The 16,884-nt window shown below is 39.9% G+C and overlaps 1 protein-coding gene across 1 annotated transcript in view; it reads right to left on the reverse strand.

Moving 5' to 3' along the window:
- Window positions 1–16,884, reverse strand: part of DNAH10 (dynein, axonemal, heavy chain 10) — a gene marked incomplete at its 5' end in the record, with an annotated part of 58,555 nt that overhangs the window by 14,831 nt on the left and 26,840 nt on the right. Inside the window, 23 exons of the mRNA XM_009880332.1 lie at window positions 648–784; window positions 1,547–1,728; window positions 2,410–2,584; window positions 3,134–3,295; window positions 3,890–4,087; window positions 4,431–4,511; window positions 5,303–5,506; window positions 6,438–6,609; window positions 7,264–7,452; window positions 7,765–7,932; window positions 9,024–9,117; window positions 9,740–9,912; window positions 10,555–10,815; window positions 11,356–11,508; window positions 11,902–12,047; window positions 12,976–13,095; window positions 13,581–13,797; window positions 14,541–14,675; window positions 15,197–15,319; window positions 15,449–15,584; window positions 15,914–16,072; window positions 16,241–16,359; window positions 16,529–16,720. Of these exons, the coding sequence (XP_009878634.1) occupies window positions 648–784; window positions 1,547–1,728; window positions 2,410–2,584; window positions 3,134–3,295; window positions 3,890–4,087; window positions 4,431–4,511; window positions 5,303–5,506; window positions 6,438–6,609; window positions 7,264–7,452; window positions 7,765–7,932; window positions 9,024–9,117; window positions 9,740–9,912; window positions 10,555–10,815; window positions 11,356–11,508; window positions 11,902–12,047; window positions 12,976–13,095; window positions 13,581–13,797; window positions 14,541–14,675; window positions 15,197–15,319; window positions 15,449–15,584; window positions 15,914–16,072; window positions 16,241–16,359; window positions 16,529–16,720 (3,696 nt within the window). The remainder of the gene's footprint in view (window positions 1–647; window positions 785–1,546; window positions 1,729–2,409; window positions 2,585–3,133; window positions 3,296–3,889; window positions 4,088–4,430; window positions 4,512–5,302; window positions 5,507–6,437; window positions 6,610–7,263; window positions 7,453–7,764; window positions 7,933–9,023; window positions 9,118–9,739; window positions 9,913–10,554; window positions 10,816–11,355; window positions 11,509–11,901; window positions 12,048–12,975; window positions 13,096–13,580; window positions 13,798–14,540; window positions 14,676–15,196; window positions 15,320–15,448; window positions 15,585–15,913; window positions 16,073–16,240; window positions 16,360–16,528; window positions 16,721–16,884) is intronic.

Below are 16,884 nucleotides of genomic sequence, written 5' to 3' on the forward strand. Positions count from 1 at the left end.
GCATGTGAGCAGTCCTACTGACATTGGAGGTCAGCAGGACTGTCATCCTGTGACAAAAGAGGAGGTGTGTCTGCTTAATAACAACAATATTAAGACCTCAAAAATAGTCAGACTCATCATCTGTGAATATAATTTCACAGTAGCCAGCCGTATACAATAACCTTTTCTTGAAGAAAGTTTCCCAGCATCATCTGTTGGACATTAGATTTCCTTTGGTAATACAGCTAACTTTCCCGTCACTCTAAAAAAAGTTAATCAAAAGGCCTATGCTTAAGGGACATGGATGTTGTGTACTACTGACCTCAGCTCTGTCCAAATGCCATGTGTTTTGAAGTCTATTTTCAGTAGACAGGTGTAAACTGTGTTTTTCTAAGCATGTTAGATTACAAAATCCCAACTGAATGTGTTCTTCCCTCCTCCTTCAAGCACTGGCAGGGATGGGAACCCACATCCCAGCATCATGACACAACGAACACAGCAATTTATAACTGAGTACGTGCCTCACTCCTACTGCAATAGCTCTTCTAAACACCTCTTTTTAAACACTTCAAAGAGGAGGAATGGGCAGTCTACAAAATTGTCAAGTATTATTTTTCTCATCAGGATCATGCTTCATTCTCCTCTGAGTTTGAATCCACACACTTTACCTTTTCTCTCTTCGGCTTGACTTCTTTAACTACATCACAGTAGCTCATCACTGCGTCAACAAACTTTAACATCCCCAGTCCTGCTCTGCTAACAAGTTCCATTTCATTGAAGGTAGTATTAAGACTCTTTAACAGAGCTAAATGGGGCAAACACAAAAAATATTGCAAGTGAGTTGAATTACAGCGCAGAAATCCTCAGAGAAACAGCTTTCCCTACCAGCAATATCGAGCAATGCTGTGACAGACAATATGAAACATTTGTCAGAATATTAAAGAGACTCTGAACTTAAGATGAAGCTACTGGGCTGTAACAATACAAGCATAATATTGCTAGTGATTTCTCCAGTTCTTTCTCCATGAAGGAGTGCATTCAGGAGTTGTTCAGCATGTCTGAGGATCATGGTTTGTTTTCTCTGAAGCAGTCAGGTGCAATTTTCTTCAAAGAGACCCCCTCTTAATGGAACTACTCTGGATTACACCGTAGCGAGCATGTGCAAAGTTTGGCCCATAAGCTTTAGCTATAGCTTATGTTCTTTCCACTCTGTATATATCACATTTTAATTGGCACCACATGGATGAGGTCATAATTCTACTAAGTGGCTAAAAGCAGACAGCAGGCCTGCTCAGCTATCCTGTTTGTTTCTTGCCTGCTCTAAATCAGAGTGTATAAGACCCTAGCTAAGGTATAAACTGGAGGTAACACATAGCAGAAGGTCTTTGAACTCTGAAAAATCCAGTCATCCCAACAGTGCAAAATCTGCAGCATTGCGGACAGTGTTGTCCCTTTGCACAAAGCAAATCCCACCCTCCCAAATAACACTGGAAGGACTGCTGCTGACATGGCTAATCACATTGACAAGATCCTACATTCATTCCAAGTATACAGATCCGTAGTTTACCTCGGACAGATTTCACTTGGCTCTGAGTAATTCCATCAAAATCTATCTCCATCAGGGATCGCAGGAAGTTTGCCTCAGACATCATTCCTTTGGCTGTCTTCCAGTTTAATTCTTTGTAACCTCTGATTATAAGAACACATTCCAAAACAGCCTGCACCTGCTTAGGGGGTTTTGCAAAGGATCTAGAAAACAGATGAAGACAACAGTAGAGGAGGAAAAGGAGGAGACAAAGCACATGATGCCAGACACAGGTACTTCCCATTAAGAGAGCCATTGTAATACAACAGGAGCTAGTACATAAGACATCCTAAACAAAGTGAAAAAGATAACCCAGGACAGACAAGAAATTACTAACTAGTCAAAAGCTCAAAACCAATTCTTGTATTCAGACAATTTGATCAATTAAATACTAAGCTTTCATATCTATCCTCAAACACAAGAAGTATTATAAAAACACAGGAAGAAGTTAACTCAGCAGAGAAATACATTTTCATGCTATCAAAGCATCCCTGAAAAATGGTATGTGGTACTGGTATTCACACAGAATAAAAACAGAGGAGGAATGAGGGGTTTGGACAGCCACTGCTCAGGCAAAAATTATAGTGGTTTCTAGTGCATCAGACACATGGTAGAGAATTATGGGGAAGACATCAAATGAAGGAGAGGAAGAAGAGGACTGGGGGCAAGTCCTGGGCTAAGAATCAGGGGATCCTGTTGTGACCTCTGCACCCAGACAACTGATGTCCTGACTTTACCCACACACCACGCAGGTGAGAAAGGTGACGCCAAGGTTCAGACCCTGCACACAAGAGTCTCTCAGTGAATTCCAAGAGTTCATGCTACTGTACATCCAAATGAGTCACCTTATTTCAGTAACATCAGACTTGTCAAGCTTTTGAAGCTCCAGTTTGGCAGCTTCTAAAATAGGCATGACTTCAGCCAGAGCTGTCTCAGCAGCCGCCTTCTCCACAGCGATAATCTTATTCTGTTCCTCTATCTCCACAGCTTTTTCTTCAGCCAGTTTTTTCTTCTCCTCAGCTAGGAATTGTAAAGGCAGGACCATAAGTGGATTATTCAAATTTGTATACAGAACATATACTAACATAGATTTGCTCTTGGCTGAAAATCAGACATTACCATCAACTCAGTACCTTTTTGTTGCTAGCTTGCCAATATTTACAGTTCCATCGCCAGGTTAGGAACACTGTTGGTGTTCCACACAAGAGCATACATAATCTCTTTTCCTCCCATGCTTCCCTCTGTTTTCCTCTAATAGTAATTTTCTGAATCAGAAGGTCCCTTTCTTGCTAATGCCTCTTTCCCACGCTATGCCCTACACCTTGGAAAGGGAAACAAGGGCAGGAGAACATAGTATTGAGTTGTGTAAAGTACTGTAGGCCAAATATATTACAAAGATGGCAATCTGGGCAAGATAGGGGACCTACTCTTCTAGCATGACACTAGATCAGCACAGATAGAACACGAGGGTTACCTCTAGAAGCAGCAGGAGCTCTTAGACGGTTGAGCTGGGGTCAACCCAACACAACACAGACTATGCGAGCCTTGCTTAGCCTGTAAACTACCTACCTGCTTCTGTGTTTGCTGAAATCTCTTGTAACAAAGCCTCACAAGCAGCTGATTTTTCTGCTAACACAATCTTTTGCTCAGCAAGTTTCTTGTTCAGCTCAACCAGCTGTATACTAGCTTCCTTCAGTTTAACTAAGCCCCCATCCAGCCGTTTACATTGTGCTAGGTAGGAAAAAAAGGCAGAAATGTTAGTGATGCATTGATTGTGCACTATCACAGAGCAATAGACAATCTCACAGAAGGTAAATGTGCTTATAGGTGCACTTTGCAGCAAGGCAACCTTGTTCATGAAAGGCAAATGACTCTGAGACATTTTTCCTTTCCTAAGTCTCCCTGTGCCACAACTTGCTTTCCAGATTATACTGTTCAGGCTTTATCCTCTTCACATATTTCAGTGCCCAATGAAGTATGAATAAGACTTGCTGCTTGAGGAAGAATGTCAAACCTTGCACTATGCTAGGCTGGTATTAGATTCGATCAGACTCTTCCCCAAGCAGTGCCTGGTTTGGAGATTCTGGCTCAGGTTGATGCACTAAAGAATTTGAGGAGAGTCCACCGTACACAGACAGAGTCTGAACATTCACATGTGGCCAGGATATTGGTCCAATGTCAAAACCAGATGCCAACACAGCATTTGAGACAGTACTGATAAAGTGAATTTTGTATAATGTGGGCAACATGTGGGTTTCTCACTACAATTTTTTTAACATATTTAAATCACTTATTAAAAAGTCAAAAACATCTACACAGCCTTACCTAAAATAAACTCATTTTTCTCCTCCAGCAATTTTGAATAAGTATGGATAAAATCAAGGTAATTCTTTGGTGTGACATGGTTGCTACGTCTCAGTTTCTGCAGAAACCTCTTGCTGAAATCCCCTACGGATTCATGCACCATGACTATATGCTCAATCACTGACTTAGAGGTCTCCGATGGGATGCGTGTGTTATTTCCTAAAATTGGGCAGAAGAAATAAAAAAATTCAAAGGTCTTTGGTTTTTTAAGAGTCTGCCAGTTACCATTTTTCTTATGTACATCTAAGTCAGGTATCAGTCTTTTCTGGGGCAAAAAGCAAGATTAAAGCTAGGCAGACCACATTGTCTGCAGAGTTGAGAACCTGAATTTTAGCAATTTTTTAAATCTATTGGAGTAAGAAACTTCCATCCAAAAGCATTTTTTGACTGGGATTTTGCATCACTCATTTAGACACAAGCACAATGGGAACTGCAAAGTAAAGGATATATTTCTTAAGCTATCTCAAGGGTTAATGGGTTAAAATACTGACATTTTACATACCGATAAAGGATTGTGCAACTGCGTACAAGGCCTGGGGGGGCCAGGGCAAAAACCAGTCAATACCAGTGTTGTTGACAAGACCTTAAAATGAAAGGATAGTGTTATCTGAAAAATTACATTGTAAAACTAGACCCTAATCTGCCAGGCAGTCCTGTGCTTAACTTTATTTGCACCAAGAATCTGCAGAATCTGTCTTATTTGACTCCTGCTTAGCAGCAATATTTACCATAAAGTCAATACTTCCATTTTGATAGTAAACAATCAGCTTTGCACCTGTGTCTGCTAACCTCATTGTGCTATCCTTTAGGCTGTACCATTCTACAGGATGAAGTCAAGAGTTGCAACAAGGTATTTTAATGCCTGAGTTAGGATTCCCACCCATACCCATCTTTCACGTGTCTTTTCAGTCTCCCAGGACTCCTTACAGCCACCTGCTGCAGTGCAGCATCCACCAGGCTCAGGTGTTTTTTCTCTCAGTGAGTGTCCCTCTCACCATGCCGTTCTTTTGGCTTCAGATACAAAAACATTTCTCTTACCACCATCCTGGTTTCATAATAATTTAATACCATGCATTCTTCTGCAAACTACAGAAGGCAGGCTGCAGACATAGGCTGCATATTTCCATATCAATGAGGAGGACTAATTGATTTCTAGCTGTTCAGCTGGAAAATGAACTGATCTGGTAAATGCTAATCAATAATACCCACCAATATGCGGTAATTAACTGGAAGAAAAAATCATGCACTGCAAATGCTTAACCGTGAAGTCTGTGCTGCTTAGCTTTAGCTGTCAGACACCTCTGACTGTCCATTGGAGATGTGCTCTTTCCTGCAAGCCTGTGTTTCATAAGGAAGGGAACAAGCAATTGATACCTGGGAAATTTCTGCACCACGTTCTCAGATCATCCCCAACTGGGGACATTCCCAGGACAATGTGAAGGTTGTTTGCACATTTGTTTACAAAATATTGCCAGATACTCTCTTTAGCTGGGTTCATGCCAGCTTTAGTAGCTTCTTCTCCAATCTGACTTAGTATGGTGTCTTTTTCATCATCTGCAAAAAGGGCTGGCACCATTCCTGTAACATAAGGACAGAAGAATGCTAGTGAGAACAACCAGTAAGAGAAAACCATATGGGTGGGGATAGGGCAAGATGAGAAACCAGAGGCACAAATTTTAAACCTAGTTCTGCAAAAATGATTCTGGGTAGTTTTGAATGAGCCTATTAATCTCTCTTATGCTTCTCGTCCTCCCCCTAGCCCCCACGGAAAATAGAGAGACAGTACTCAAGATGATTCACGGGGATTTGGAGGAATAATTAATTAATTTTTGTTTGGGCTTCAGCAACGTATACAAAATGTCACAAGAACATAAAGTGCTTTTAACTCTGAAAAGAAAATCTTCATTAGTGTCCACAAACTATCAGTTCACATTTTCATTCTCTCAGTCACATGCTAATATTGCTTAAGTTACCTAATGACAGACATAAGCAGAACAGGAACAGGGAAAACTAGACCAATGAAAGGGATAAGATTTAACACATCTGTTTTCAAATCAGACTATGTAGAAACTTCTATAGAGAGAGTGGTCACACAGTGCCAGCTGCTGCTCATTTTCAGCTGCTGCATTCACTAAAAGACACTAAACTACAGTTTCGGACATATATATATATAAGCAGCTGCTGCAGTTCAGGTAAATGCTGTTCAAAAGCCAGTGGGACAAAAGGTGGGCTTGTGGCCAAATGCAGCAGTCTTGGAAGAAATCCGAGACTCCAGCAACATTAGTGTGAATTAACCCTATAGCCTTCCCAGACACATATAAATGACTCTAAGAAGATGCCAAAATGCCATTATTAAGGCCAAAATCATTTCAGGCAGTACCGAAAGGTATAACTAACTAAAGCAGCAGAGGGCACAGGGTGATACAGTAATAGCTGGATCATGAGTACATTTGAGATTATGAGTCACAAGTAGATGCTGATTGGGAGTAATTGAGGCTGCCTGTATCACCTGAAGTTAACATGTTGTTGATGAGTTCCAGAAAACTCTCTTCTGCTACATGGGCATCTGTAAACAAGAAGACCGTTGACTTCTTCTCAATACCCAGCTTCTGGTACAAATTTTTCAAATCTTCTCGGAAATTATTTTCTCCATATCCTCGACTCAAGATGATCTCAAATACCTAAGGATGCAAATATATACTGAGAAGACACAGATGGACCCAAGACATCATGGTAACTCTAAATTTCAGTTAGACTGGATCAAGGGTTTTCGTTTGGCATCTATCATCAGTAAATGTGTAAGTATTAAAAAAACTATGCACTACATTCTTTTTTTAAAATTACATTTGTACAACCCTGCAAGATTGCATTTTCAAAATTGCTTTGTGTTCATCCACCTTTTTTTTTGTTCTTCCCTTCCAAGCCAACAGCCCCTGTACGAGACTGTACCTCTGAGAGAAGAACATTTCCTATCTGAAATATTGCAGTATCAATCACAACAAGGTTCCTCAAGCAGCACTGGAGTGCTGCTGTAATACAGTAAGTAACAAAAGCAATAGTTAGGGACTACTAGTTGTTCACCCCCAAGCCCATCCTTCTCTCTCTCCAGTGCCAAAACCCAGATTCAGGCACCAACATCTTCCTGCCCAGATCACCCGCAGTCATCATCTTAGACCTCCTGGCAATCACTTCACCCTGTTTTTCTCTCCGCAGGGAAGAGATGCCAGCCTGATCTTATCTTGACAGACTGACTTTCCCCTACTCTGCTAATTTAATCCTGATCACAATATTGCTTTCCTTGTCTTCTTTCACTGCAAAGATGCAGGGTCACTAACCTCACATCCAGCTGTAAAAGCAGCCAGTCTTGTTAGAGACTGTTTTCCTGAGCCTCCCACTCCTATGAGCAGGGCATGCCCATGATCCATCCGTATGATGCGATGTACATGGATTAAGTGCTCCAAAGCATCCTCAAAAAGAACCAGATCCATTTTAATATTAAATTCATTATATTCCTCCAAAATCTCCTGCAGAGAAAGGTGGACATAATGTTACTAGGAGACCAAGGAAACAATTAAGAAAATTAATAAAATAACAACCAATTTAGCAGCATTATTCCTTTCCCCTTCCTCAGGGAAAATAAACTACTGGAAAACTCTGCCAACTCTGTAGCTGATTCTCAATTTTCATTACTGCAGACCCCAAACGCGTAACAATGCACATAAAATTCTATGTGCACACAAAAAGAGACCAGATTTCCTACAGTTTGAAGCAGGCTTCTGCCCATTCATCAGGCATAGAGACAGAATCAGGCACGGTTCCAAGCTGATGCACACTACCTGAAAGAGAGCTTTTGCTGCATCATAGTCCTGGATATCTTCATAAATGCGAGGTTCTCCTTCACTCAGTGCCATTCTAAAATCTCCAAAAAGAATCGGATCCCTCATGGCCTGCTCCAAGTCATCTCTGAAATTCTCTTCAATCAGTTTTTTTATATGACCTTGTACCTTCAAGTATATGAAATGAGTCAGGCAACACAACAAAGCAAATAACTCTGAATCCAGTAACACTCAGAAGGGTTATATTGCAGATTCTTTCTCAAATACTGACGGATTTCAAGAGAATTTGTCACTAGAAGATCCAAAGACCACAGCCTCCTAGTGGGTGCTATGTATGACCTAAAATGGTCTACTAGGCAGTTCAAGAATCATCCAAGCCAATGGACTGCAGAAGTTTAAGACAAAAAAGGATAAGCCTGTTAAAAAAACCCCTTCTTTTATATTGGTGTAAATATTATATTAATAAAACTTGCTTCACAGCGTTCATGGATGTCTTGCCATCAAGACTTCTCACAATCTTGAAAGTCTGAATGAATACAGAATGTACAAATACAGAAAAGTTGCAATATAATTATTCTGAGCTATGAAAATTGAGCTGGAATTGTATCTTCGTATGTTAGAGGAGAAAGTTTTAAGCAGAAAAATCTGAAGTCACCTTAATCTACCTCTTTTCATCTAAGCTTATATGTAAGTAAATTTTACCTAAATCCTCCCCTAATTTTCAAGGAATAAAACTGGTGTCCTTCTCTCGTATGTTTTAAGGTGTAATTTGGAGTGTCTTCCAGTTCGCATAACAGCCAAAACTGAATGCATTGTTTAAGGACTCAACTCTTATCCTACTTTTTCCTACTTGATTGTATAGTCACATTCTGATACAATCCTTCCTAAAGGAAAATACTGACTTGAAAATGAAGTGATTTCCTGAGTTTCTGCCTGCCCTGCTCTCACAGTTTGTCACCTGTGCCACTGCTCTCACAGTTTGTCACCTGTGCCACTGCTAACCGATTTTCCTGGACCCACAAACCAAGTGACACTTTCCATTCCTTCAGCCGACCTGCTCACTTAGTCTACCATAGTCACTTTATTTTACAAAAGAAAACTGCATGGGCCATGTTTTAAATTAATGGAGCAACATAGTGGTTAGACAAGTCTGCAGGCTGACTGCAAGACCTGAGTACAACGGTTGGTAATGTTGTCGTTGCAAATTAGTTGCCATAGTAATAGTCAGTGACTACTAAAAATTGAAAGAAATTACTCACCAACGCTTTGTCTGCTTCATTAATCAGCCTGTCATGGAAAACCCTCAGGCACTCATTTCTCCAAACTCTCACCATCTGGGTCACTGTTGGAAACCTACATTAACATTGGAATATCAGACTGCACCAAATGAGCTGACATGATTCCTAAGGCCATATGGTTAATAACAGCGACCAAGGTCTGGATTGACTTTTTTCTTACTCTTTAGTTTTGTTCTTTTCATAAGGGCAAATAATTAATTTGCTTGCATTTCTACCTCTGGATATCTTTTTTAAGAAAGACTAACACATCAGTGTTTATCATCAAAGATAGGATAGGATAGGATAGGATAGGATAGGATAGGATAGGATAGGATAGGATAGGATAGGATAGGATATTTCAGTTGGAAGAGACCTACAGTGATCATCTAGTCCAACTGCCTGACCAATTCAGGGCTGACCAAGTTAAAGCATGTTATTAAGGGCATTGTTCAAATGACTCCTAAACACTGACAGGCTTGGTGCACTGACCACCTCTCTAGGAAGCCTGTTCCAGTGTTTGACCACATTCTTGGTAAAGAAATGCTTCCTAATGTCCAGTCTAAACCTCTCCTGACACAGCTTTGAACCGTTCCCACACATCCTATCACTGGATACCGGGGAGAATTACCTTATCTTCACCCAGATTCATCCAATATAAATAGGTACAGGATCACTGAAGGCAATTTTTCTATTCTTACCTCTCTGGAGTTGTGAGAACAAGTCCATTATAGACCCTGGAAAGATCCCGCAGGTTAAAAATGTAATGGAATTTGGAAGGAGTAGGGGGTAGGTCATGAATAATCATTTTATAAAGCTCCAAAGTACACACAGTAATCTTGTCACAGATGGCTGATACAGACTCATTAAACATCTGAAAACATGAGAAAGAAGAGGTGTTTTCATGAGACTGCACAGAGAGAATTCAATGATATTAAATATATTCTACATTCCAGCTTTTAACCCTGCTTTGTATATTTCAAATAACTGAGGGCAAACATTTTCAGAAATTCATATTCCTGTGTAGTATAAACATTCTGCAGTTAAGTGTTTTGGGCAGGGCCCATCTTCACTCCCAAGCTTGCTCACTGCTAAAGATGGGATTTCCACATGGGAGCCCACTGGTCCATGACTAGGATTTCTACAGTACTTCCATAACAGAAAAAATAAACTGTTTTTTTCTTATATAATGTTGCAGTTTGCTTGCTAGTAATGCAGTCTACTGCATTATATTAAATTTTTCACTGTCATTCAGGAAAGAGTTTGCTGACCTTTGTGGTTTTGGTTATAGGAAACATAACCAAATGGTTCACAGGTTTCAACCTATGAAAAGCACCAGTTTTATAACTTATCTGCTGACTCATATTACTCAAGAATTTATCAAAACAATGTAAACTCATCTCCTGAGAAAGAGAAGAGGAAGGGAAAGGTTTGCATTAGGTTCTAAATGAGAAAAAAACCTGAGAACAGAAGAAGATAAACCTGTTGAGCAATCCTTTAAAAACAGCGAAATTACCGCAGTGTGGCCTTTCAGGATGGAAGCATAGATCAAATTCAGTGATTGCTCAGAAGGAAAAGGTATGTTAAAAACACTGAAGAGTGAGATGAATCGAGGGTCAACTTCATTCCGACCTCCTCCAGCTTTCCCCATGGCAGCAATGAAATCCAGGTCTCGAAGAAGTTTACAGTTCATCTCCTTACCACGGTCATACAAGAAACCTTTTTCTAGCAGCAGCTTCAACAAGGCAATGGGTTGCTGCGTGCCATACTCATCAACCTTTGTAATACAAAAGAGTCAAGATCTTTAGAGCAAAGTACATCAGCATGCCACTTACTGCTATAAATGTGGAAATATTGTGCTCCATACTCAGGAGAACACTACAAGGATGAAGTGACATTTCGTAAAGCTCTAGCACTGATTGCGAACATTCGTTCCAATGTCTCCTATGGAAAAAGTGCCTCTTCTCTGAGAGAAACTAAATGCACACATACTCTTTTGCCCTATTTGTAAAGAGAAAGAGATGGTTTCCATAGTACACAACCTGCAGCCAATATCAGGCCACAGAGACATGATTTTAATAGCATAAAGAAATGATCCAACAGGATCTCACTTATATATAGGACAAATATTGTAACAGACAGATACACTCCCTACTGCACACAAGTCCAACTCTTCTAAAGATCCTAAGCTGAAATCCAGTTACGGACTTACCATGAATCTCTTTGACTTGTGATTCATTGGATTTGTGTATGAAGGGACCACATTAGTGCCACTCCAAATGCTTCTATACTACCTTGCAAACTACTGGCAGCTTACCCTTGGCATATTCATATCATCCATGAAAACAATGAGACGTTTTCCCATAGGAGGCCCATAAGTATCTTTAGTTCGTTTCTCTACATTTGTCTCTAGGTTTCTCTGAATGTCCATTGATGTTGTACGAGAAGAGAAGTTAATCACTAGCAGCAGCTGCAAAAGGGAGGAAATGGACAAGAATGGATTTTTACCTGTTCTTTTTTTAACTAGATCATTCAAAAAATATTCTTTATATTTGACTGTCAGACATACAGAAAACACTTTTCTAGTCCATTTTTACAGATGACAAACAAAAGTAATCCCATTCCTAGCACTTTGATAACATATATTTACTTTATAAAATTGAATCTGTACATGGTAGAACAGAAAAAAACATCTTTGATCCTGCGGATTCTCAAATCATTCACACACTTTGTCTGAGCTTGCAGTTACATTACCAAAGTCAATATTGCTACCCACAGACTCAGGCTTCACAATGCAAATTTAACACAAGGACAAAGAATGAAAATGCAGCTTTACAAACAAGGCAAAAGGCCTCATACATACATTAAGGTCTTTGTTCAGATTGTTTAAGAAGTTTTGTGTAGTTGCTGTTTTAGATGTACCCGATTCACCTACAAGAACAACTGGGCGTTTTATTTTTACCATCTGTTCTAGTAACCAAGTAGTGCGTGTTGTATCCACTGTAGGCACTGAAAAAGATCACGAATATGACCGCAGGTTAAATTAAAATGCAATACAGCTGGGGGATTTATATTTATAGAACAGTGCTGGATCAGACTCTCAAGGTATTAACATGCAGTTGCACAAAGACATAATCTGAAATATCAACTCACTAACAATGTTGAAAGAAAATTTTAATTGCTCAACTATCTCTTTTTAGCTTTTATCATTGGGATCTTTTCTCCTATAGATATATTAGAAAAAAAATTATCTTCCATATAGGAGGGTCATGGACTGGTTAAGCTCCATTTAATCCCTATTTCAAGGATATAATCAGGATTTATTTGGATCATAAGCATTTTCCCAGAACTCTACAGAGATTTATTTTGTTCTATGTGAATAGTCTGCCATTAGGAGCAACTTTAGAGATCATATAATTATCCCTTGTGTCAGTGAAGTCAACCTGTGCTTGCTGAAGTATTACTATAAGGTAACCTGCATTAATTTGTCTTTAACTATGAAAACCACTTGTCACCATTACACAGTGTTTGAAGTAACAACCAATAACAGTCTTAAGAATGCAATTTTTATCTACTGAGTACCTGAACCATGGAGCTGACATTTTTCCTAGAATTTATGGTAGAGCAGACGGTGAATCTTCTGCTATCCTGGCTTGTAAAAGGCATTGTTAGCTCCTAATAAGCCTTATTAACTGAAAAAAGCTTTTCATCCTTTCCTCATTTATTTATTACACAGTGCCGTAAATATCAACTCTACTTCTGCTAAGCTACTCTGACAAGAACATTGAAGAAATTGATTTGTGCCATCACAAGAAACTAAGTGTGAGTAGATGACCGTCAATACAGAAAGAGGATGTCCATGTTAAGTGCCATGCACTCAGTGGTGGCACATTATAAACTAAAGGCACATCATCACTGTATTTTATCTTACACTCACCTAGAATGTCAAGAAATTTCACTTCAGGCTTATGAATATATTCAGGAACAAGTTTCATCCAAGGTACCCACTTTTTTTGAGATCCATCAAAATGAAAGTCGTACAAAGTTGGCAGCTGACCTGCAAATCATTAAGCAACTGGAGGTTTTCTAGGACACTGAAATATTTCAGAAGAAAATAACCTGATTGAGATGAAAGTGAAGGCTAAGATTCTGGACCAAGTAGGGCAACATTATGTTCTGTTTACTTGTCATTTAACCCAGTAACACATCAACCAAAATTCTCCTAGTCCAGCACTTGGATTATACTATCGCTTCTTAAGCACCTTCCACTGGCTTTCCATTCACTGTTTACCTCTTCAGCTTGGCATAGAAAAGTACTGTTCTGTCAGGACAGACCAATAGCTGAAAGTCATCTAGTATCAGTATCTCTATGTGGTTTTCAGTGATAGTCCTTCAGAGAGCTTATTTTGCTCTCTGCCAGGTTCTTCCTTCCAGCAGCCAGGAAAGCTAGCTGGAAGGAAGAACGATGTTCTGCCTTCACGGAAACTAACACTTTTCTAATATAATCAATGGGATTCAGGCTAAGTTACGACAGGATCCTACCTGGCAGCTCCCCTGGCTTAGCCAGGATGTTATCATCATGAACAGTAGACATGCAGGAAATACGTTTAACGTTTTCATCAAATTTAATTCTCCCAGCATCAAGAAGAGCAGCACCTAAGGAGGAATACAAAGCTTCCAAGAAAAAACACTCCAGAACATCAGGATCATCAGGCTGTACCACAAGTAAAACTTCCAGCATCACAGTCAACTGTACCACCTGTCGTAAAACAAGACAAAACTGTAAATAAACTTAATATGGTTTCAGTTGTTTGAGTGTTTGCTAATCTTTTGTCCTTATAGGTCTATCTACTCTAGCAGGTCCAGAGGAGGGCCACGAAGATGATCCGAGGGCTGGAGCACCTCTCCTATGTGGAGAGGCTGAGAGAGTTGGAGTTGTTCAGCCTGGAGAAGAGAAGGCTCCAGGGAGACCCTATTGCGGCCTTCCAGTACCTAAAGGGGCTACAGGAGAGCTGAGGAAGGACTTTTTACAAGGGCATGTAGTGATAGGACGAGGGGGAATGGCTTTAAACTGGAAGAGGGCAGGTTTAGATTAAACATTAGGAAGAAATTTTTCACTTTGAGGGTGGTGAGGCACTGGAACAGGCTGCCCAGAGAAGTTGTTGAGGCCCCATCCCTGGAGGTGTTCAAGGCCAGGCTGGATGGGGCCTTGGACAACCTGGCCTAGTGGGAGGTGTCCCTGCCTATGGCAGGGGGGGTGGGACTCGATGATCTTCAAGGTCCTCTCCAACCATTCTATGATTCTATGATCTACTGATATGAGTATTAATGACAGTAGAAGAGCACTGTTAGGAACTGACTGATTCTTTTATCTCTTGGTGCTCATCACTAGCAAACTGACAGTTCAGCATGGACTCTACTGTACTTTCTGTGGGAGGTTTGTACTCACTCCATCATGTCTTTTTAGATAGACTTTTTCAACCATTACTCTCTATTCCTTACCATATTTAAATCTGTTTGAGGAACAATGGTCTTCAGCCTTTCCCCATGTCTGCCGTCTACAATTCCCTCTACAATCATATCAATAAGGTAGGGCACGTATTTTTGAAAGAGACGATTCAATTCAACTCTCTCTTGCTGAGGAACAAAAAGGACAATAATTCAGTACACAGAAACCTGGAAAATAAATTTTTGACAGCAGAGCTTCTCATCAATACCTGGCTGACAAAGTATGATTGTTCTTGCAGGAATCACTTCCACCAAAGATAGGGTACAGGCACACGAAGAAATGTGACACTGTTGTATGGACTTGGTTTTCAGCAGGTGAGGACCTGCATTCATCAGGTGCTACCAACTAAGTTGTCTTATTTCAACTCCTTGTGGACTTGAGTTTTTAATCTAACTGTAAGAAACAAGGACCTAAGCAATCTCACTGTTAACTCACTGGAGATCGGGTAAACTGATTTCTTGGTTCTTCACTTCTCGGAAATAACCAGAAGTTAGAAAAGCTAGGAACTCTCTTCAGCCCTCTGCTGCAGGCTTAGTGATTACATTTGTTGTTAGAAAATCAGACTGCCTTTACAAAGTTGTTTTTTTACAGCTGTCTACAGCTCAGTATTTAATACAGTTACTTTCTGAACAGGTGCAGAAATTCCCACCTCATTTCCTCTTTCTTGGGTCCACTTCTGCCAGTAGGGTTTATATCTCAGGTTTTTAGGATCTACAAAGACCATTCCACAGCGGGATACCGTGGCAGGAGATGCATACTGTAAGTCACCAACCTATAAAATAATCATACAAGATAATTATACACTTAAACAGAGAACAGCCACAGTAACTGCTTTTCAGGCCTTGTAGACTCATCTGTATCTAACTCTTCCCATGTATTAAACAGTACAGTCATTACTTACCTCAAACAACAAAGCACAGTGTGACTGAAGTCTAATGCGCTCCCCATTTGCCAGGGTCAATAACTTGTTGTCATCCATGACAGAATTCATGTTTTCAACCCAGAGAGCATCCACATCTCCATCAAACAGAATGTACCTGTGAGTACAGGAGCCAAGGGCACTGACTAATCTCTGATTTTATGAACATATTTCAGAATTCAGATGTGTCATCAATGGTGTCAATGTCAGTCCAGCTATTTTGAAGCCTCCCATTCATTTTTGATGATTGCATAGTTTCCATCCATCTCACTGAGGCTGGAAACTCCCAGAAGACAGAAAACCCCCTAGACGCTTTCTATTTATTCAGCTTTTTGCTTTCTTTTTTTTTTTAATAGTGCAATATCAAATATTTAAAATAAAATCAAATAAAACATTTATGTAAAACTCAGTATCTAAAAATCATGACAATGATTTCTTGCTGTCTACCTTCGCTCTTTCTTGTCAGTAGGCCTGTTGATATCCCGAAAAATATTTGACAGGACTCCATCTGTCCAGTCTCGTGTGGTAGGGTCAAGGATCCCGTACAGCTCAATCACACTCATAGCTTTAGGGTTCAGTGTGTAAAGCTTTGTCGATAAACCCAGCCTAGAGATACAGCAAGAAAAGCAATATTAAAATGACACAATACCATCTCATGTTAACCCAAGGAAATATTATGGTCAGCTATTGATCTTGTCATGCCTACACAGGGCTGAATAATGCAGTCTATGCCATTTTACAACCAGATTTCCATGTATCAAATTCTATACTCACTTATTTTGGGCCTGGCACAAAGCATTAATGACAACTGACTTTCCACCTCCAGTAGGTCCAACTACCATTGTAGTGTGACGAGTTAACATTGTCTCATACATCTGAACTACTTTATCCACCTGAAAAATAAATATTGATTCAACAGACTGCTGTCCATAATTCTTCTATGGACAAGACCAGCAGCTGGTCTGTATCAGTTAAGCTTTCCTCGAGCCACTCCAGAGTGCAGCAATGCATATCCAGCCTAATGTTTACAATGAAAACACAAGCAATTAACATTTTTTATACCTGGTCTGGTAAAACAACATAACCCCCTTCTTCCAGCACTTGTTCTACAGCATCATTAAAGTTAGGATAACGGACTCGAGGGCAATCCAGGCCAGGAAACAGGTCAGAGATTAGGCCAAGGAAGAGAGGTACATCTTCAAACACAAATTTAGGAAGATTCATATCTCGTAGAGCTCTCATCAATACAACTTCCTAGACAAAACATAGCAGAATCAATCTTTACCAAATAGCTAACCAATTATCTAATACGTAGTAACTTCAAACATCTCTAAAAACTATTGCCTGACTACTTCAATACAGCTTTGAGAATGTTTCCTTGGCACCAGTTACTAGAGGAAACAAAGGTTATTTTATAA

Source organism: Charadrius vociferus, unplaced genomic scaffold, assembly GCF_000708025.1.
Source record: "Charadrius vociferus isolate BGI_N301 unplaced genomic scaffold, ASM70802v2 scaffold332, whole genome shotgun sequence".
Classification (NCBI taxonomy): domain Eukaryota; kingdom Metazoa; phylum Chordata; class Aves; order Charadriiformes; family Charadriidae; genus Charadrius; species Charadrius vociferus.